Source organism: Solea solea, chromosome 12 (genome assembly GCF_958295425.1).
Source record: "Solea solea chromosome 12, fSolSol10.1, whole genome shotgun sequence".
Classification (NCBI taxonomy): Eukaryota; Metazoa; Chordata; class Actinopteri; order Pleuronectiformes; family Soleidae; genus Solea; species Solea solea.
Window position 1 is genome coordinate 19,691,045 of NC_081145.1, and position 22,791 is coordinate 19,713,835.

Genomic DNA, 22,791 nt, shown 5'->3' on the forward strand with positions numbered 1-22,791 from the left:
AGTAAATATCGAGCCAGCATGCAGACACACAAGGGGTGATATACAGTTTAGCGCTTTCTCGTGGGTTAAGGAGAAATGTGTGTTGAAGTTCCTTTTACAGCAATGACAGCTTTTATGACGTCACTACAAGCTCCGCACAGTCAAACTGTGCTTGTTAATGATTTATTGGATTTTTTTTTACGGGTACACACATTGATTGTTTCTAATGAGGCAGAAACTGGAGCTTTTTTCTGAGAGCATGAGCTTGTTGTCATACCTCTGTATGCCACCAGGTGGGGCTCACTGCTTGTTGTCATCCAACTGGTTTAACAGTCACCTCACAATGCAAAACTAACTTCATGCTGATATCACTCAGGTCCCACTATCTCTTCTATCATCTATCTTTTAATCTGAAATGCACCAGATTGTGTCACAGTTCAGAGATAATTTTGACAACCTGACATCATGTTTGTCACATTTGACCTTCAATCATCAAACCTTATGTGTTTTTTAAAGTATAAATTTAATTTTAAGGCACCATTAACGTCTTTACATTAAAACATGTGTTTATTGATTGTTCATACTTGACTGTGTTATCAATAAAACTCTAATTTAATCTCTCTCTATGATTTTGGTATTTTCCCACAAGCAAAGTGACATCTGACTGTATACTTTTTCTTTTTTACCAAAGCAGTTATTGATTTATTTCCTGTGATTGACTGACTGATTAGCATTTACTGACATTAGTCCATTTAGTCAGAACAGTCAGAAGTCTGAGATTAAAGTCAGAAGTCAGATTAAAATCAGAAGTCTGAGATTAAAGTCAGAATTCTAAAAAAAAATTCAGAATTCTGAGAAGGAAGTCAGAAGTCTGAGATTAATGTCAGAATTCTAGATTAAAAATCAGAATTCTAAGATTAAAGTAACTATTTCTCTCAATTCTGACGTTAATTTAACTCTGACTAATCTAAGAATTTTGATTTTTAATCTCAGAATTAAAGCTCTTTTGTGGCCCTAATACTCTTCCGCAGTTATTGGACCCACAGCTATAATTGTACTGAACTAAAACATAATTGTAATATTTCCTCACAGCAAGAAGGTCACCGGTACGACTGAGGGGCTTTGTCTGTGGGGAGTTTGCATGTTCTGTGAATGGTTGTGCGTCCCCATATGTTGTCCCTGCGATGGACATGAGACCACCTGTCCAGGATGGACCACACCTTTCGCCGTACCTCAGCTGACACTGGCTCCAGCTCTCCCTCGACCCCCATGAGGACAAATAAATCGGTATAAACCTGATTTATATTACAACTACTTTTTCCTTATTGCTTTCTTAAACGTTCATAACTCCCTTGTTATGACGTCATCTCACAGCTGGTGCCTCGGAGAGGGCGTGGCTTGCTGACGCATTGCGGTTTCCTCCCGGTGCGTAAACGGAGCAGACACACGGGGGGGCACGCACGCACGCGCTTGTGTGTTTTTAATCCGCGTATGCGTTTGTGTGCGCCGTGGTTCGCGCACGCAGCGGCAGCAACAGTCATCTGCAAATGAACTGAAGCATCCGGAGCGAACTGCGCAAAGATGCAGCGCACGTAGACGCTGCACGCGGACGCGCCGCCTCACCTCCACGCTCATATCATATTCAATACAATGCTGAATGTCTTTTGTGTGCGCGTTAGTTTTGAAATGGCCGTGTTTAAGCGGAGGTGAGCGGCTCCGTTGCTCGGTGGAGTGCGCACTTATTTTCCTCCGCTCGCTGGTTTGCTACAGAGTGAGCAGCCAAGGCTGATAAATCCGCTTTTTTTGTTCTTTTTTCTGCATGAGGAACCATGACGACGGGACAGGACGAAAGCTCAGTCCGCGTGGCACTGAGGTAAGTCGAGAAGAGTGTAAATGTGAATTCCCATCAAATGCGTGAATGTATTTGCGACTTAATTAGCCGGTGCCACCTGTCAGTCAGCGCCGTGGGCCTATAAAACACACCACGGTCACCAGCAGCACCTGCTAACACATACGCACACACAGGTTTGCGTAGCTATTGTTTTTATGACACAGGACTTTATCCCACACCATAACCAGATAACCCAAGCCTAACCACAAGTTACATCTTAATGCCCAACCTGACCATGGTCCATACTGGGACTCCTGGTCCTGACAAGGTCGGTGTTTATGCCAGAGAAGAGCCTGTAAATGTTACAAGAAATGACTACACACACACATGTTTACACAGCTATTCTTGTTAGGACACTGCATCGACTTACTTTAATTTGGACAGGTAAAACCAAAGCCTTATCTTTTAACCACAGCAAGTTAATGCCTAACCCTAATCTTAATCCAACCACTACTTGTATCTTAATGCTAACTGCAATCAGCTCCACAGAAATGAGGTGCTGACTCTTAGTAAGGAGCTGTGGTTGCCATGAGGACAACTGATCCTGTGTTGATACCAGAAATGGTTCTGCAGACACATACTCACACATACACTGTATCGATAATGTCAGTTGAGCAACACTGTGACCCAGTTCCACCGGACACCTCTTGCTGCTGCAGGCCTTTAAGGACACATCATTGGTCAGTTTGTGGGCCCCCTTGGCAGAGATTTGCAGTTTCCTCATTGTGTGACTCGCAATATAATTTCTTTGTGCTGACAGAAAGATATTTGAAGCATCACACTGAGAGCACAGGTGCACACAGCATCTTCTCCACACTGGCATGAGTATGTGGCTGCGGATTCAGAGAAAGAAAGACAGTGATGGTGTGGGGAGAGAGACAGCTTTTTACCCCTGAAACCTGGCTTATTGTCAAAACCTCCTGCAGGGAAGCAGCTAATCAATGAAAGAAGAGCTTCTCTTTCAAGGAAAATGGGTAGATTACCATCAAGTCTGCTCTTTATGGACATTCAGGAGATCCCCATCGTTGCTCTTTTTCACACAGAATCAGGCCACATTCTGGCCTTTTAGGCCTTGTGCTATTGTGCTGAAGTGGGCTGTTGCCACCCATGTGGTGAGGTGACACAGACACAGTGGCTGAACAGAGAAACTAGTGACTGAAACCTCCCTGTCTCTCGAAGATATCTGCACGTTTTCCATTGTCTTGTCCATTTTTGCGTCTTTGCCTGATGCACACTTGTTCACCTAAGTGACTCATCGTTGGCTGTGAGGAGTCGGGTTAGCCTAGAGCCTTTCTTTTACTAAATCCCTCTTGGGATAAATCCACGTTTTGATGCTGCTTGTCATGCAGCTGACATTTGTGGGCTGCCTCTGTGGTTTGGAAGGGAATATGTTGTATTGTTAGAAGGTTAGTAAACTCTTTGTTGCACAATCATGTGAGGGGAAATAAAGCATTAGTAAATGGCACATTTTGGTGTCATGTTTGGTGACGTTGATAAAAAGAACGATGGCCCTTTTTTATTTCTTTTTCCAATTTTATACCTGGATCTTGTGCCAAAGGCTGTCAAATATGACTTTCTGACCGTACAATGTCATTTAATGTCAGTTTGTTTGGATGAAGCACTTGGAAGTATTACAGGAGAACAAATACCGAGTACACAATATCATTTCTGTGTGGAATAGCGGATGATCTGGTTGTCACTTTCTATCCCTGTGGCGTTGCGTAGTTTCAGGAAATGAACTTTATGCTGTTATCACTGAACAGCAGCTGTACTGATGTCATAAATCTGAATTGCCTCGTAAAGGTCTCTGAAAGTTGACCTTATTAGAAATGTGTAGTTGCTGCAATTGACCAGACTTGGAACATCTTTTTTTTCTGGTCTGTCTGCATCAGTTATTTTCCCTAAAGATTGATTTATTGATTGTAATCTCATGCAAGCAAGTGAGACATCCGGCCTCCAACATATCAGTTTCGGTTTCTTCAGATTAAGCAACAAAATATTTGCATTTCAGAGTATGAAGGAATAAACTTGTATCTATTGGTAATGCCTCACTGTTGCATCTCAATTTTCCAGCTACATCCAGTTTGAGATACTGTTGTAAAACAGCAGTCCAGTAGTAAATCCAACCATCATGAAGAGTTCAGTGATTGCTTGAGATTGCTTGGATGTAAATAAAACAACATTTTAAACTCTCATGAAGGTTGGATGTCTTTGTTGCAAGCAGGACTATGACTCTGGCTTAGTTTCCACCGGTTGTTGCTGATAAACTGGTAGTTAAATGTATATTATGGAGTATACAACATGACTACAAACAAACAGCCACAAAACTGACCACAGAGCTAAAATAACCCGTGTGTCACACACACAGTTTCATGATCCATGGCTCTGTGTAAATTATACAGGATGAGGAAAATTGCAAAGAAAAATCACAGTAAAACACACATGTCTCTATAATGTAAACATATGTTTAAAATGACTTGCACTTTCCACAGGAGTCTGTAAGAGCCTTCACAGCTTATTATGATTTCTACAAGACCCAGTCTAAAGGCAAACTGCAAGTATGGATGGCGTTCATCCAGTGAGAGGTTGACGTTTTGTGTTCTGGCTTGAGAAACTAAGATTACAGCTCTGATTTTAGCACACTGCATTTCACTGTGTGGAAAGCAGTTTCAGAAACTGAGGCACAGTTAATCTTTCTCAGTAAAATGAATGTGGGTAGTTTTGAGCTTTGTTTTGTGCATTCAGACTGCAACAATGCCATTATAACCAGTGTTGTCACACAGAGGTTTACACCTTGATCCTTTTCCCTCTCTGTGACACCCAGCCTTATGCGTCGGCATGTTTTAACTGCTGCCAGCTGGCAAAATAGTTTGTCAAGGCAGTGTTGACATGTCTCACCGTGCACATGTGCAGCAGCTCAGATTGGGTGTGAGAGTTCATCCTCTCCGCTGCTTCAAATCCAAATTATCCCAGTTAGCTCCCAGATATTTGTGTATGCTTATACGCTTGCTATGTGCCACATGTATATGGAAAAACACCTGAGCCTCTCTTGGAGACCAGCAGTGCAATTGTAGATCTTAGAGTGCTTATTACCGTAAACATGGTGGTTTTTGTAATCAGTTTATGGCCCCAGCTTATTTCAACAGAAGCTGCCCTGTTCTTTCAAAGGAGTGAAATGTCCAAAACATTTGTTTAGAATGTGCATTTGCATTGATGCACTGAAAATGTGAGTATTGTTAGTGCTTTGAGAAAGAATTGCACAATGCTCCTTGTTGGCTACAGTATATATACACTGTATATTGTACTCAAGTCGGCTTATTTGCTCAGTGCATGACGTCATAATAGATAGGCTTAAATGGTAGGTGTACGTTGATGGGAAGGGCTGAGAAGTTGCTGAACCTGCCAGCTGAGGTAATTACTGCAAAACAGCAAACACAAGGCAACTATCGTTTATTTTTAAGGTGGTGACAGATGAGCAGCCTGGATCAAAGTGAGGCGGAATGGCTTAGACCATGTTTATATTTATGCTGTTACAACTTAAGTGTGTGGCTGTAGTGTTTAGCTGCTGTTGCCAAGAGCATTAACCAATGAATAATGTGAAGCAGTCTGCAACGTTACAAGACGTATCACATCAATGAAACTCAGTTTCTCTTCCTTTTTCCCTTTTTAAGACCTGGTTGATTTTGATCCTTCGCTCGAGGGCACAGCAATGATAATAATGAAATTTAATGGGCCTCTAAACCTCTAAAGGCTTAAGTTTCAGGCGTTCCTTAATCTAATGGCATGGAGACATGCAGTGACTGGTGTAAGTCACTCCGTGTAAGCCCAGCTTGTAGTTCATGAGCCAAGTGTAGAGACAGGGTTAACAGTGGGGGAGAAAGCTTGTTACAATGAGCTGCATGATTAGAGCAGATATCTACTATTACCTAAAGACCAGGACAGGCCATAGCTCCGCTGACAAGAGACAGCAGCTGACAAAGGCTGTGGGGGTTTACACTGCAAACAGAAGCTAAGAGCCAGAGAAAAGCTGCAAATGTGACAGTATAGTCATTTATAAGTATTCACAATGAACAGCTTATAACTTTTGCTTAACAGCTATATATTTGCCAGTGTTTATAATGTTTTTGTCAAGATATATTGCAAACTTACTTATTTAAATCCAAATGTTTAAGTAGAAAGACATGGACATTTTTAATACATGGTCAAACAATAGAATACCTTTTAGTAGAACAGAGCAAAAACATGGGCAGGGCCAGTAGAGAACTGACAGAGGAGCAGTGGGAGGACAGATATGGGACATTTTAGATGTGTTCTCATCACCCATGGCAGCACCATGCAAACACAAAAGCCCCAGTGGAGTCTAAAGCCTCTCCAGACCTTGTGCTTTGTTCACATCCACTGAGCCAAGTCAGTCGGTTAGCCACGTACCCATGGTTCTATGAATCTCTGTGTGTTTTGGTGTCTAGCTGTATCAAATTTTTTTTTTTACTCCCGTTGTTCTATCACTGTAATAACCATCCATGGTGTCAAAGATGACACTTTCCCTGGGAATGTCTTTGGGCTAATTACTTTACCTGTTGAATGTTATTGTGTTCACTGCCAGTGCACATAAAAGCCTGTACACACGCACACACTCTTTCATGATGGCATAAAAACCCACTTTAAACCCATTACTGCAAAGAACACACGGGTCCATTGCTTCATATGATGACAATATATTCCTGTCTTAGTATTCAGTTAAAATGTGCAGGTAAATATGTGCTGACCCCCTCTATTTTTTAGAGGTGAGATGATTGTATTCTACTACCCGATATTATAAGAGAACCCTTTACTTCTCTTAGGAGTTGTTTTTCAAGCAAGCATGATAAACATCGACTGGTTTCAGATTATCAAATGTGAGGCTTTCCTATTTTCATGTATTATGTACAGTTGTGAAATCAATATCTTTTGGGTTTGTAGCTTCTGAGATTTGTCTCAAGCACTTTTGAAAACCTTTGGGATATTGGTACATTTTCTGTTCTGACCTTTTATAGATGATTGAATGAGAGAAAATTGGGTGACAATTGTATGGCATCTTTTTAAACGTTTAATGAAACGTATGCTTCCACTAGTACTTAATAACTTCTGTAATCAGTTTCAGAGTCACCAACTTGCATGCGACATTTATCGGTCCTCATTTTATACATAGTAGTAGGAAGGTAAGGTAATCGCTTGTAATCATCTGTATTTTCTAAAAAGGCACAGATTGAACCACTGTTCATATTGGCTTTATGTGAAGTGTTTATGCATTATACTTTGTTGCTTTGTGTGATGTAAGTGACACACATGCATCCGTCTCCTATGATCATGAATCTTTATATTTGAAAAAGAGCTTGAAGAGAGCTCACATCTAGGGCTGCAACTCACACTTATTTTTGATTCGTCTGTTGATTATTCTTCTCAATTAATGGTTAGTGTTTGGTCCAAAAATGGGTCTAAACAAGGTCCAAAAATTCAGTTTATTGTCACAGAGGAGCAAAGGATGAAAGAAGCTGAAATCAGTTAGATTTATTTTATTAAAAACACTCATAATTATTTACTTATCAAAAATGTTGGAAATTGATATAATGCTTGATTAGTAATTAATCGGTGTAAACCTGCTCACGTCATTTGTGGTTTTACATGCTACTTACATGCTAAGTGTTAGCCAAAGTGTTAAAGTGCGGGTCAAGTGACACGGACGGAAGCTATGAATAAACACCCTATTTTGCCTGTCACTGCAAGAGAAGTGTGCGAGGAGCTTTTCATATACAGTTTAACATAGCTGGACGTAAATCACTTACATTTAATGGCCCAGCAAATGGAGCACTCGGGCTGCCAGTCAATTTGGCTTTATAGTTCTGCAGTTCTATTTAAGTGATAGACTAATATATGTTCTGTAGCTGTGATAAAGGCAGTGAGTTAATACAACTGTGATAAACAGGTAACACATAGCCTTCTGTCCTTGTTCAAAATCCAAGACAGTTGCAATAATATTAGGGAAGGGAATCATATTTTGGGAAGCAGAGGATTCCATCTCTGCTTTTTTGCAGATGATGTCGTCTTATTAGTTCTACTAGCTTCATGGAACAGTGACCTGCTCTGTCACTTCCCTTAGTGGAAGAGTTTAAGTATCTCAGGGTCTTGTTCATTAGTGAGGGGAGAGTGGCGTGAGAGATTGACAGGCAGTTGGAGGCAGCGTCAGCAGTGATGCAGACGCTGTTCCGGTCTGTTGTGGTGAAGAGGGAACTGAGTTGAAAGGCGAAGCTCTTAATTTACCGGACAAACTATGTTCCAACCCACACCTATGGTCACAAACTGTGGGTTGTGCCCAAGAGCACTAAATTGTGGATACATGTGGCCAACATGGGTTTTCTCCTTAGGCCGTCTGGGCTCACCCTAAGACAAAATCAGTCAAAATAAGGAGTCTGAAGCTATCTTTTGGGCAAAAGTTGAAGCTATTATAAACAAAAACATTGTCAAAACAATCCATAACAGTTCAATATTCACATTATCGTTTGTGACCAACTATGTCACAGTGACAGGCTTCCCTGTAATACAGTAATTTGAGTGGGACCCTGATACATTTCCAGTGTTTAGCCTTCATGACCTCTTTCCAGACAGGAGTCTCTTCCATTCCAAGATGATCCTAATCATAGCCTACAGTTCAACTCTACTTCCTCTAGAATAGATTCATGACTTGCCGCGCCACTGCTGGAAGACTTCAGTTATCTTTATCACAACCTCTAAGGAGTCAGCACATTTCTGCCAGACGCACTTGTTTCAATGCAGAGGGCCTTGTGGAACCACATATACCACATGTGGACATGTTTATGACAAAGAATGGCCTCACTCCCTCCTTTTCTTCCTCCTCCTCCTCCTCCTCCTCCTCATTATAAAGTATTTCAGAAACGTGCTTTTTGTGTGAAATTGATTGGATGCACATTGTAATTATAGAGTAACTTACATGCACACCACACCCATTGCAATTATGTTGTTCTCTGTTCTTCTGGTATTTTACTCTGTCCTCATTTTTTGGTATTGCTCTTCCTCCTCCCTTAAGTTTCTAGATTTCAGCGCTTCTTGATGTTGGTCTTGTCCTCTCTGCACAGACCTGTCCAGTTAAGGGCGCAGGTCAAATGGGTAACGTCTAAATGTGGACCTGGTGCCACAAATAAGATGTGGATGCAACTTAACTTCCATCATTAAACTGGCAGCAGATCGTCACAAATAGGCCTCAGACGGTCACAAATAGCTCTGTTTGCATAGTGTGCTGCCTCCTCGTTATTTATGTCAAGAGGCTGTCTCTGCAGTTAATGGGAACGGATGAATTTAAGCTGATGTTCATGAATCATTCTGTACCGTACTGTACCATTTTTCAATTTACAGAAATCTTACTAATTTCAGTGATAAGTAGATGATTTTAGCTCTAGCTTATACCGTATGTGTAGAAATTGATGTAATCTTCTGGTTGCAAAAGGCTCCATGACAGTTTTTGCAAGCAGAAGTTCACCTGCAACTGGATGCTACTAGCTGTCATTCTGGTGGTTAAACCTGCCTCCATGAAAACATACTGTGTGTGAGGACACTCATGGACATTTCATTGCTCCTTACCCTAACCTTAACTGTCACAGTTCAAAGGACAATTCAAAATGTCTGCACATGGTCAAAATGACCACAAAGATCGTTTCGAATTCAAATTCGTCCTCACAGCCTACCACACACACACACACACACATGCACACACATGCACACACGCACACACACGTGTGAGTGAAGTTCATAGACACCTTCATGTGTCAGACAGTCTCGCACCTGGATACAAGCATGTGTAAAACACCTCTGAAAGTAGCATCAGCCATCTGCAAGGATCATGGAGCAGTTGTCTGAATCTGCATATTCATGCAGCGCAAGTCATTTGATTTTTGCTGCAAGTGTGACTGTGGGTGTTTTTTGTTAAACATTGCAGTGTTGATTGGCCACCCACTGCCAAATAATGATTATAAATACTTTTTATTTCGGCTTCTCCCGAAATAAAATACAAATGTGACCATGATGCAAATGGTTAACTGCAGAGCTGAACTGCTTTCCACTCGACCTTGACTGATATGTTTGTCTAACCTATTATCTGCTATCTGACTGCTCTGAAAGCTGCAGATGGCGGCGTAGTTTATGTCCACTTCACTCACCCACCCGCAAACAACGCACTCTTTCCACATTTTCAGTAGTAGTGAGAAGCGAGCAGAGAAACTGGATTGTGAAGAAATGTTCTTTGTGTACAGTAAATCAGATGTTATATTTACTTTGGTCTGGCCAAGTGCCATTTAACATTTAAACAGCAAATGTCAATCACCCAAAGTTGCATTGACTGGGATGTTACCTGGTGTAACTTCTGATGACTGCCGCTTTATGAGATACTTTCCAGCAACTACAGTGTGTTAGTGATGGTGATAAAACACGGTGACATTTTATTTGTGGGTCTAGATAATCCATACTAAACACTTGTCACATTAGGTTAAACATGTACACGTGTGTATGTTTGGGTGAATGTCTCCAGTCCTGAAAAGAATGCTTCCTTAAAGAACAGAGACTGTGTCCACGATCAATCGGTTCAGTCAGGCTAGAAAAAAGAGGGAGGCTTTAAAAAGCCTGCAGCACCGTTGGTTTTCAGTAACATGATACTTGAAACTGAAGTCTGTTCTTGTGTCTTTTCTGTGGCTGTAGTCACCACAGGCTTTGTTTGGACTTTATACACTTTGGTCAGATTTCTTGTGGCAGATGGGAACAGTGTGATTTTTTTTTAAATACACCATTCGTGAGGTGACCTGTATTCTTCCAAACTTGTATTGTGTAAATGAAATGATGCTATCTCATTTATGTGCAGTTGCTGTGAGTCTATAAAACAGTTATTAAACATTGTGACTGTGGCTATGACCCCCATAAATGTATCGAGAGTCTTAGTTAAGTTTTATTTTAAACGTGCATAACAACAGTTATGTTAAAAACGTTTGGTGATACTGCTAATTGTGACTTTTCGAAACTGGGAAAAGCCACAGATGTTTTCCACCACTTGTATTTAGTCTGTAAATAAGATGATCTCCAAGGATCTACAGCATGTCTCCCTCAAACACTGATGCTGGTCTGTTGACAGTGGTAGCTCTCCATGTTGACAGCTACCCATGATCCCTTGCTAACACCTTGTTGCCTCCCCTCCCCGCCCCCGATAATGATACGGTGGTCTGCTCCTTGACCCCTGACCTGCAGGAAGCAGTGAAACCGTTATCGGCCTGCCACGCCAACCCGGCACAGCTTCGTTTGTTTTTCTGAAAATATATTCATTTTCCACGATCGGTGCCATGCCCAGGCATATCCAAAGCTTTATCAGAGGAAAATGATCCATTAAGCTCAGGTCAACTGCAGGGCATTACCAGCCCTCTATGAACGTATGAAAACACATGCACTGACTGCACTTTGCCAGGGATCTGAGGTGTGTATCTTGTTTTTAAAGCCTCATGTTAAAATATGTGGTCAAATAGTTCTCCCTACAGTTGCTCTGTAACACACCCAGAAACAAGTCTATGTTGACAAATAGTTAAATGCTGAGTTCAGTTCCACTATTGTTTGGTAATCAGGTGTTGAACAATTAAACTGGTCTTTTAGTTTAGGGTTAGGCAGTGTAATTGTGAGTCCTCTGGCTCCCTCCTTCAGTCTTTCATGACATGGAAGTCAGGTTTAGTTCATTTAGAGACTCTAAAATGACAGTAGCTGTGAATAGTTGTTGTCTCTGTATACTGGCTCTGTGATGGGATGGTTGACCTGTCCAGAATGTACCCCATCCCTTTCCCTCAGTGCCAGCTGGGATTCCCTCCAGCGCCACCTACAACCCCGTAACGGACGAAATCGTAGAGAATAAATGAAAACATTTGTTCAAGCCACATATTTTTTTTTTATCTTGAAATGTGGACACAGTTCTTTCCACTGCTCTGAAGAGAATACAAATGATTGTGCTCTGTATTGTGTCATGCTCAAGAGTTGCTGGAAGTGCAAATGAAAGGTTGGCTTTCTGAGGCCCATTTTTTCAGTTCTATCATATTTCACAGCAGCATCGATCGCCTCTGTGTTTTACTACAGTTTGAAGTTTTGCAGGAAGGACTTGAAGGAGCAGGAGTTTGGGGGTTTTCTCCCTGTTTCCTGAAGGGATGAGCTTTTACTTGTTTTAGGATTAGTCCTAGCACTGATGTCAATACAACCTTTGTCAAATAGAAAAAAATGGCACTTCAGAGTTCGTGTTACGGGGTCACACAGGACATTGTCTTGCTTCAGGCTTGTGACATTTACATGTTTGACAGAGTGACGCATCACCATCTAATTGAGGGCCTAAGGATAGTTGACTTTTTATGGTTCTTCACTTGAGTTCCAAACCTTTGTTCAATTTACGCTGCTCATACGCGTGATGCAGCCTGAAGAATGTACTCACACACTCTGTTAATGAACACAGCCAAACACAAATGATGTCACCCCCTCTTTACGTGGCAGCTTTGGTGTAATTAACAGGCTAACAAGCAGGATGCATCATCTCTGTGATTTAAGAATAATTATATGATCAACTCACAGGGATGAAGGCACTGACTGAGGAAATGTTGGGATGGCATTAAATGAACCTCCTCCTGAAGTCTTTGATGGGCAGCTGGTTTGGCAAGCGAGTTCCGCTCATCAAAATGCCCCCTCCCCTGGCACCCGCGAGTAGACCAGACCAGAATTATATCCTGCTGGGAGTGTATTATGACTTTAATTCTTCAATTCTACTGCTTCTACTCTCCGTTGCCATGGCAACCTCATCCTTTCTCGTGTGGAGCATGGTGTGTTTTAGGGAAGCGCAGACAAAAGGAAGCTTTGAGACAGTTTTGGGGGGGGGGGGGGGGAAGACAAATTCTGCACAGATTTGATGTAAAGCTTTTATAAGTGATGGATTTGTGTTTGACTGTCACACAGCTTGCATGTGCTTGTGGTTTTCCTGCAGAGGTTAGGGTTTCCTGCTGAGCTCTTTGTCTGGTGCTGTAGGTGGTCCTGCCTGGCTGAATGAGCTGACCATGAAACCACTTTTAGCAGGGTTTTTGATACTAAAAATGTACCCTCTCATTCCACTGTGGGGTACTTGAAAAGCATTCCTCTCCACTGAAGCTGCACAGGACCTTTGTCATGAATTTGTCTTCCGCTTGTACTGCAAACAATAATTTTCTGTCTTCATTTTCCCTTCGTGCATTTCTGCTAGGCAGCTATTTTTGAGACCAAATTGCAGTAGTCAGCAAATGTACTGTGAAAACCAGGACAATATATATTTATATCCACTTGTTCACAATGACACAGTGCCTCATTTCCCTTAAATATATACTCGTGTTATAAGTATTATCATTACAGTTGTCATTAGGTCCTTCCCTTTACTGTAAAACTGCACACAGTCCCCTTCTCCACACACATTAGCTGAGCTGTGCTGAAGGTTATTACATTAATAGCTTATACAGTATAGTATATTAATGCACAGTAAAGTTATGATTCTGCATGTACAATAATAACAGAGCAGTATCGAAACTTTAAAGTGTTTAGAGAAACATTTGTTTTTGTCAAAGACGCTTTGCTTTTCAGAAATTGAATGCTGAATTTGATCTATTTTCTGACATAGTGAATTAATATTGATAATGAAGGCAATGGTTTACACACACAGAGGTAAAGCTGTATTGGTTTTACATTTTCTTTACCATAATTGACAGCATAGAGCTGCAAAGGTTATCAGTTACAGTCCCATAATTTGCAACTAAATCTGAATGATCCTGATGTAACTTGCAGTGAGTGAAAGGTGAGAAAGGAAGTCGAGGAATCGCCTCCTGCAATGTAACCTCACGTTGAATTCAGCCACAAGAAAAGGCATGTAGACATCTGCCTGCAACATCTGGCAACAAGCCAAACGTGTGTGTGTGTGTGTGTGACGAGGACATGCACACTTGCCTGCTTAATACCTTTTCTCTTGTGTACATACTACTCTTTCTGTATTTTGTCCTCCGCCCAACCTTATTGTGTCCTCTGTGAGGGACCGTGAGTAGTTAGACTTTAAGTTGAGTGAACAGCACAGTGGTGACGTCAACTGCAGAGGCCAGACTGTTTCCCTCAGCAAATCTCCACACAAAGATGAGATCTGGTGCGTTTACTCTCCTCTCTGCAGAAACCACAGGGAGGGGAGCTTCACCAGTGTGTGTGTGTGTGTGTGTGTGGCTTTGATTTTTGGCTGTGTGCATGAACAAAGGTTGTTCTGAGTCTTATTTTCCACCTTCTCTCTCTATCTTGGAACAAGCCTGGTTTTCTGCTGCACAGGTCACGATCTACTAAATACCAAATAAGAATCCATAGAGTTAGTAACATTTCACATTATACTTGTTTGAAATACTAAACTGAAACGACAATTGCATTCTTATGAAGCACATTACTTTCAGTGTAAGCTGGACACATTTGTTTTTAAGATGTAAGCATTAGAGCGACAACAAAGTAGTCAATTAATTTAATAAGCAGCAGCAAACAAACCATATTCACAACTTAAGAACTGACGAAGCCTCTTGGATGATGAGATAAAATGTCTTCAAACTTGACAAAGTCCCGTTGGCTACAGCTAACCACTGAAGAATAGCACCACTGGTGATGCATCATTTCCTACACCTCCTGCAACACCTATCTGTTTTATCTAGAGCTGAAACGATTAATCAATTAATTGATTATTAATCAATTACTAAATGAATCGACAGCTATTTTGATAATCGATAATTGGTTTGAAGGTTTTTTTTATATGATTAAAACAACATTTCCGATTGTTTAAGCTTCTTAAATGTGCATAATTTCTTCATCACTTTGCTCTGGATAACAAAGAAATCATTAAAAGTCAATCATTTTGGTTTGTGGACAAAACAAGACCATTGAGAACATCATCATTTCCAGGTTTGACGAACACCGATCAAGATTTTTTCCGGTTTTCTCATATTTTATAGACCAAACGATTAATCGTGAAAATAATTGTCAGATCAATCGATTATTAAAATAATCGTTAGCTTTATCTACTTTTGATTCTACAGCTAAATAGGAACTGTAGCCTCAGATGAAAGCTTACACATGGTGGTCTCACACAGACATGCACACACCCCTTCCTTTCAATTATTTGCAGCACTTGCAATGCTGTATTGAGTGCAGTAAGGGAGGTGGTTTTTATGGGGTTGTTGCGGTTGCATGTTGCACGTGTGCCGACTGCCCGCAGCTAAATTTGACTCGAGTTGTGATTACAAAATGTCTTTACCTTGTATTAGAAAGGAAGGACAAGATGCATGGATGCAAGGAGCAGATCCTCTAATTATAGACATTCACTTTAATGATCACATACAAGACAGAATCTGTGAATACGGCTTACTTACGGCGTACAGCTACCACCAATTTTGTATAGAAAATGTAGGGCTGGATAATATGGCTTAACTCAGCAATGTTTTTGATATTTTCTTAACTGAAAAGGTAATTATCTCAGACAGTGTTTAGGATGTTGTCAAATCTAAGAGCTTCAGTGTTCTTTACAAAAATGCCTAATTTCATCGACATAACCGTTGAATCCTGGCGTATTCCATGGCAAAATTAAAACCATGTTCGCTAGAAAAATTCCTTGTCAAAAATCTTGACAGTATAGCCGTCTTACTCATGCATATCAAATCATTTTAGAGTTCCTGGGTGTGCAAGTACTGTGGGAGAGTGCTGAAACAGACATGATTACACACCCAATTAGTGTGGTAAACCATCTTAAACAAAGAACCTTCCCTGTGGGGTAACTGCAGAGCATTAGAGAACTTTCTTGCAGGACAGGCAAACATATAATGGGGAAGGTATAATTGTTTTTCTGACAAGGATTACATTTATTGTACAACAGAATCATGAGGTTGAAAAAAAAAAAATAGGAAACACAAGTTCTATAGACTAACTGAGGAGCGTGGAAGAGTAGATGTGTTTTTTTCTTTTTCTTCGTGTAATCTCTTTAATTAGGGTTTATTATATTCTGAGCATTTTTTTATGACTTATTGTCCAAACACAGTCACACCTGCAAACTCCTTGGTGTTTGGACTGGAAATTCAGAAACTTAAGCTTTGGCTGCAAATCTGTGTGAGATTAAGCTTTAGAGGTCAGTACTCTCCTCCACTGTACTGCACTTACACAAACCACCGTTATATGGGGTTGACATTAGATTTCTAATACTCTACCACCCTATATATCATAGAAAGAGCTGATCTCTGGACATGATTTTTCTACATTATTATGTTCAGTAATCTTCCTGCCCTGTGTCATTTTACACAATAATTAGAATGGTTTATTTACTGTACATCCATGTTTACTAGCATGCATTCTTTTTTCCCTTGTTTGCCTTTGGGTGTTGTATTGCTGTTCCTTTTTCTGCCATCATCAGTTTAGTATCATAAAAACAAAAGAGGATGTAATATACAAACAAACTGAAGTCCCACATGCAAAAGAAATGTGTCTACGTGGCTACGTCCCATCAGTCAATGATATTAATACCTGTGCTTTTCCAAATTTAGTTTTGTGTGGAACATCCTGCAGCTCAAGTCCAAACATAGATGGATATTTCATTATATCATCAATAAGGCAGCCTCTCGATGAGCTGGGAGCACCAGATTTCTCAGCATTACCTAATAAATGATGCTCATGTTTGTATTTTAATGCAGGTTTAAAAAGATAAAACCAGTCGGCAACTGACTGAATTATAGTTTATTACAGTGCTGAATTTTAAGGTCTTTCCTTTAATCTCTGACCCAAATCACTGACCATAATCCTTGGATATGTCATGACCCCCACACAGGACATTACCTCTCCTCCCTCGCCCGCGTTCAGCTGTGTAATCCTTCAGCCGTGGCGTCGGTGTCAGCGCTGGGATCCAGTGTCATTCTGATGGACACAATGGCCACACTGTACTCCACTCACAGTATTGTTCTCCTCTAAACTTGGGGCCACAATGAGGCCTTTATCCACATGGGATGGAGAGATTTGCAGGGCCTGCTGTCAGGTGTTTTTCTTTTAAGCTTCTTTGTGAGCTGTACCCATGAGGAGACTTCGTTTAATGTGATGCAATGAAAAGACTGCGACACTTTTGTCACAGTGAGAGAGGAGAACCTAGATGTTCAGGTGATTTGTTTGCTGCTGTGTTCAATGCAGACTGGACAGTAAAGCAGAGGAAAGCTGCTGAGTCACCTGATGAATCTTTGTAATGCAGTAACTGAACATCCCGTTGTAATAGAAGCTAAATAGAGTATTGGTATTCAGTGTGCAGCAACGCAAACTTTGGATATTGCTTTCAATTTTATTTTTTGCAATTAAAAATCAACGTATGACATTCACACATTTCATACCAAATAAAATATAATAATTATTGTCTACTTTAATGCTGCAAGATGGGGTAAAGTTTTGACAAATCTGACATCTGACTCCCTGTATTGTAGATTTATTATGTATACAGAGTACACATTTTGTTGCATTAAGCTGTCAAGAGATATTGGCAAATATATGCTTATTTGTATTTCCTGATTTATGGAATAGAAATAGAGGAAAATGTTTCTTTTTTTTTTTTTTTACAGGCATTGAACTGTAAGTTGTACTTAAAATACAAATAAATCACACTGAAATCACAAGACCAGGCCATAGTACAAAAACTCAGAGAACTCGGAGGCATATAGGAACACACAAAAATCAACAATTGCATGGAATTTGGCAGCAGAACTTTATAAAATATTGAATCGATATGATTTGTTATGGAATTGTTTATCCTCATGTATTCTTCAGTTTTATTTTTTTTATTTGCTAATTTGTACACCAACAAAAACCTCATCCCTTTCTTCTGTGTTTGCTGCAGGATTCGTCCTCAGTTGGCCAGGGAGAGGATCGAAGGATGTCACATCTGTACATGTGTGATGCCCGGGGAGCCTCAGGTGATCCTCGGGAAAGACAAGTCCTTCACCTACGACTATGTGTTCGACATGGACTCCCAGCAGGACGCCATCTACAGCACATGCACCGAGAAGCTGATTGAAGGCTGCTTCGAAGGCTACAACGCCACTGTGTTTGCATATGGACAGGCGAGTCTTTGTCTTTGGTCTCTCGAGCCTGCACGGCTGACGGTGCTTTATAGCTGTGTGGATGAGTTGGTTTCTGTGGATGGATGAGGTCAAGCTGAGGGTATAAAGAAGTGGTATCAAAGAGATGGAGAATGACGTTTGGGCAAAAGGAGACTATAGGAAGCAGTTAAAGAGTACAAAACAAATTGTATCTGTTTTAATGCAGCTAAAAGTGTGTTTGTGCAATTCAACTGTGTTTGACTTCATGATCACTTGCACAAAAGCTGGATCATTGTCACTAACCCTGTCAAAGAGGTTGTGGGGCATGACTTAAGAAAGAAACCACTACATTATCAGAACTGATCTGATTTAGATGTTATATACAGGATCATCTTTAGGTTTTACATCTTTTTTTGTAAACTTAATATGATCCTTCTCTGCCTGTTTGGGCATCATCACCTTGCCCTTCACCTGTTCCCTCGCCTTCTGCTCATGTTACCCTGGTAATGGAACTCCTGCTGCACACACACACACATACACCTTTAGACCTACTGTGCATCTTTAAATGTGTCCATATTAATCCACATCTCCCAAGTTCACTGTTTCTGTGACTGTTGGCCTACTTCTGACAGTATGTCCTAGATGAGACTTGTTTTCCTCTGTGGCTTTATTGGGACTAATCTAGATTTAGACCAATCCACTTGGCTTCATCACAAGAACTCAGCCCAGTTGGATTGCAGATATAAACACAACTCAAAATAAATCTTCTATCTTATCAAAAGTTGCTTCTTTTGTTTTGTTATTTTGTGGGAAACCTGCCATGTCTATTCTACTTTCTGAAGTTTTAAAGTCACCACGCTGCACATTTTTTGTTTTGACAAGAAAAACTTGTTCTCCAACTGCATATGTAGCCTCCAGGTAAATACACTTAAGTACTGTACATATGCCTTTTGTAGGGCATGTCAAAAGAAAAGATTTGAGAAAATGAAGATGGCTCAGGAAATGTGTATAAAGCAAAATTGCAGTGCACTTTAAAGAAAGGATTCCGAGCACACACCTCTACTAAATGCCCGATATCCATTTGGATTGAAATGGCATAAAACTTTGTTAACTAAATGTTTATGTACATTTCCATGATGCTTATTCTTTTGAAATGTCATGTGCTCCCACAGACGGGTTCAGGGAAGACCTACACTATGGGGACGGGCTTTGATGTCAACATTGCAGAGGAAGAACTGGGCATCGTCCCCCGCGCCGTCCATCACCTTTTTAAAAGCATTGAGCAACGGCGCCAGGCCGCCCAGGAGCAGGGACGCCCCATGCCGGAGTTTAAGATCAACGCCCAGTTCCTTGAGGTTCTCACTCATCTCACTGTATCATAGACAATAACATTCTCTTACTTTACCTGCTTCTTTGAGCCAAAAATGATTACCTGGTTTTACAGAGCTGTCATGGTCAAACTGAATGAACCTTTTTGGAAATGCCAGGTTTTTCACTTTTTTCTCCAGATAAAAGCTTCTTTGACACAAATATTTAAATTACCCCTAGACAATGATACTTAAACTACAGACTCTAAATAGAAAACAGGTCAGGAAAAACAGAAACGGACCCATGAAAAACTACGGTTGTGACAAAACTTTAACAGGACTGTGGTGAGTGTAGAAATAAAAACACTTGCCTTTGTGAGTTTTATTCTTCTCACAAGAGGAACAGACAGCACAGCACTTCAAGGCTGTCTGTGCAGTAGTTCAGGGGAAAGGAGTTACTGTGTTAAGTGCTTTAATCACCCAGAACAACCCCCCCCCCCCTCCACACACACACACACACACACACACACAGCACTATGGGCAGCAGTTGGTTGGTTAGACAGAGGTGGGAGTCTTCTGATACCAGGCACAGAGACAAACAATGGAACATTGAGGGAAAAGTTAAGACACATTGTTGCAGGTATATGTAGATAACAGATTGTACTGCAATTTTCTATTGCGCTTGTAAAATAAAAGCTTTCATTTTAGGGACCTACTGTATATTAAAATAACCTGGATATAGTTCATGCTCTTATTTTAACACCAGAAACTAAACACCTTTCTTTCTGAATGTCTACAGACACCTCAGGGTTATTACAAGAGCAGTTTTCAAAATTACAAATTTGTTGTTTGCTGGAGGTGCATTTAATGGTCTTTAGATCAGAAGGTTGTCGCTGAAATGTGCCAACAGTGAAACATAAAGATCTTCTCTGAACTTTTGATAATTTAGCCCAGGATTTAAAGTAATCTGTCTTTTTTTTTGTGTGTGTGTGTGTGTGTGTGTGTTTTGCCTCCATGAAGCTTTATAATGAGGAAGTTCTGGACCTGTTTGACTCCACACGAGACATGAAGCAAAAATCTCACATTAAGATCCACGAAGATGCCACGGGAGGAATCTACACAGTTGGTGTGACCACACGGACCGTGTCCTCAGAGGCTGAGGTATGAGACGAAGAGAGTGTGTGTGTGTGTCTTAATCAGTCATCAGAAAAATGGACTTATGCAAAACTAAAACTGTGTAGTAACCGAGTCATATACATTCTTACTGTTTCTCTCACAAACATCAATAAATTGAGTCTGACTAGTGAATGCATGTTTGATTATGACACTTTCATTAGATTTACAGCCGATTGATCGTGATCGTCTTTGCCTAGGCTTTTACAAATACACTTGAATTTATTTATTATTCATATATCATTTATTACTGCACTCAATGTTTACTCTTCTAAATGCCAGAGAGTGTTTGTTAGTGTTTTTTTTTTCCACAGCCACATCTGTAAGCTGACGTCAAGCAGCATATTTACATTCCACACTTTTCCCGGTCTGTTCAGATGATGCAGTGCCTGAAACTGGGCGCTCTGTCTCGCACCACAGCCAGCACCCAGATGAACGTCCAGAGCTCTCGATCACACGCCATCTTCACCATCCACCTGTGCCAAGTCCGCGTTTGTGCCTCTGACAATGTTGGTGCACTCTCACACTGTACAACAATTGAACTGAAGTACCATAATGTTCCTTTTGTTTTAATTAAAACATACAGAGAAATGTATCCAGGTTAATTTTGTCTGCCCGTCTCGGCTTGTTTGCAGTTGTCAGCATTAAATAATTAAGTAATTGTATCTTGAATGAAAACCTTTGCCACACTCAGTTACTTGTATTGAGTAAGCCTCAGGTTACTGGTTTCTTATTGTGCACAAACATTTTTCACATGACAAAGACAAACCCCGTGTTGCAATGATGACTAGGAAACACTGTTGTCCCTAATGGAGTTTGTGTGTTTGTGTGTGTTATTATCACTCAGCAAGAAAACGAGACTGATAACAGAGTCTCCAACGGAAATTCTGAGATGGACGAGTATGAGACGCTGACAGCCAAATTTCACTTTGTTGACCTGGCCGGTTCTGAGAGGCTGAAAAGAACTGGAGCGACAGGCGATCGAGCCAAAGAGGGCATCTCCATCAACTGTGGACTGGTGAGCTTCTCCCTCCTCTGCCTGGCTGCTGTAGGACTTAAAATAAAAATCCCCCAGTGTTGCACAGAGGCTTTGATATTCTAGAGTTCTACTGCCATCTAGTGACTGGATTGTCCAAAGGTTATCCCAACAAAATAATAATGGGTAATAGTGTACTACTTATAAATTCCCTTTATAGGAGACTTTTCTGTTTCACCAACCAAAAAACACACTTTACATCTGATTGTGAGGAACGTAATTAAGATTAATTTATGAATTGATTTATATGTGGTTTTGCTTCATTAGAATACAAAGCATTTAAATCATTAAGTAGTATTATTTGTCAAGGATATTTGATAATTTCTGTCATAACAACAAGGACGGTTGTGAAATTTTGAATATCATTCACTTATAAACCTTTGGTACTTTGACTTATTTATTGTTTGATCAAACTTTGCTGTCATGCTTTCAGGGTTAAACCAAAAAAAGGCATAAAGTGACATGTAAATGTGCATATACTGTATATAAAAGATTCTTGTTCTGTAAACTGTAAATCTGTATTAACCTGAAACTCTTCTTCTGCCCTCTCTTTTGCTGCAGCTTGCTCTGGGGAATGTAATCAGTGCTTTGGGTGACCGGAGCAGGCGGTCATCACATGTGCCTTACAGAGACTCCAAACTGACCCGGCTTCTGCAGGACTCATTAGGAGGAAACAGGTTTCTCATTTCAGCTTGTCCTATCAATAATGTCTCTTATTGTGTTGTTCTGTTGTAAGTTGACCTCGACATACTCGCAGAGCTCTTGCTTACTTAAATGTTTGGAGTTGATTATTTTCATGGAAGTGGAATAGAAAGAATGTCCAGCAACATGAAGAATGTTGATATTCCAACCAGTGAGAGCATGCAGCATGTAATCAGTTATCATAACCGTAACATTGCTCAGTTATATTGTTCAGCAGTATGTCAGCATTTGTAAAGAATGATACTAGAATCTACCTCCTTTTTGTTCTAAGCCAAACAGTGATGATAGCATGTATCAGCCCATCTGATCGTGACTTCATGGAGACGCTGAGCACATTGAAATATGCCAACCGAGCTCGCAACATCAAGAACAAGGTCATGGTGAACCAGGACAAGGCCAGCCAGCAGATCAGCGCTCTGAGGACGGAAATAGCTCGACTGCAGATGGAGCTGATGGAGTACAAGGCGGTGAGGAGTGTACCAGAACATTGTGAACAGTGCAGCCATTTACATGCTGATATCTGTACATAAAAATCACAACTGTTCA

The 22,791-nt window shown here is 40.6% G+C and overlaps 1 protein-coding gene across 6 annotated transcripts in view; it reads left to right on the forward strand.

Moving 5' to 3' along the window:
- The first annotated feature begins 1,428 nt into the window (after window positions 1-1,428).
- Window positions 1,429-22,791, forward strand: part of LOC131469765 (kinesin-like protein KIF21A) — a 43,341-nt gene continuing 21,978 nt past the window's right edge. For all 6 annotated transcript variants that reach the window (XM_058645071.1, XM_058645074.1, XM_058645075.1 and 3 more), the window contains exons 1-8: window positions 1,429-1,852; window positions 17,826-18,048; window positions 19,200-19,382; window positions 20,355-20,495; window positions 20,885-21,016; window positions 21,355-21,525; window positions 22,105-22,220; window positions 22,517-22,712. In XM_058645071.1, the coding sequence (XP_058501054.1) occupies window positions 1,809-1,852; window positions 17,826-18,048; window positions 19,200-19,382; window positions 20,355-20,495; window positions 20,885-21,016; window positions 21,355-21,525; window positions 22,105-22,220; window positions 22,517-22,712 (1,206 nt within the window). In that variant the 5' untranslated portion in view covers window positions 1,429-1,808. The remainder of the gene's footprint in view (window positions 1,853-17,825; window positions 18,049-19,199; window positions 19,383-20,354; window positions 20,496-20,884; window positions 21,017-21,354; window positions 21,526-22,104; window positions 22,221-22,516; window positions 22,713-22,791) is intronic.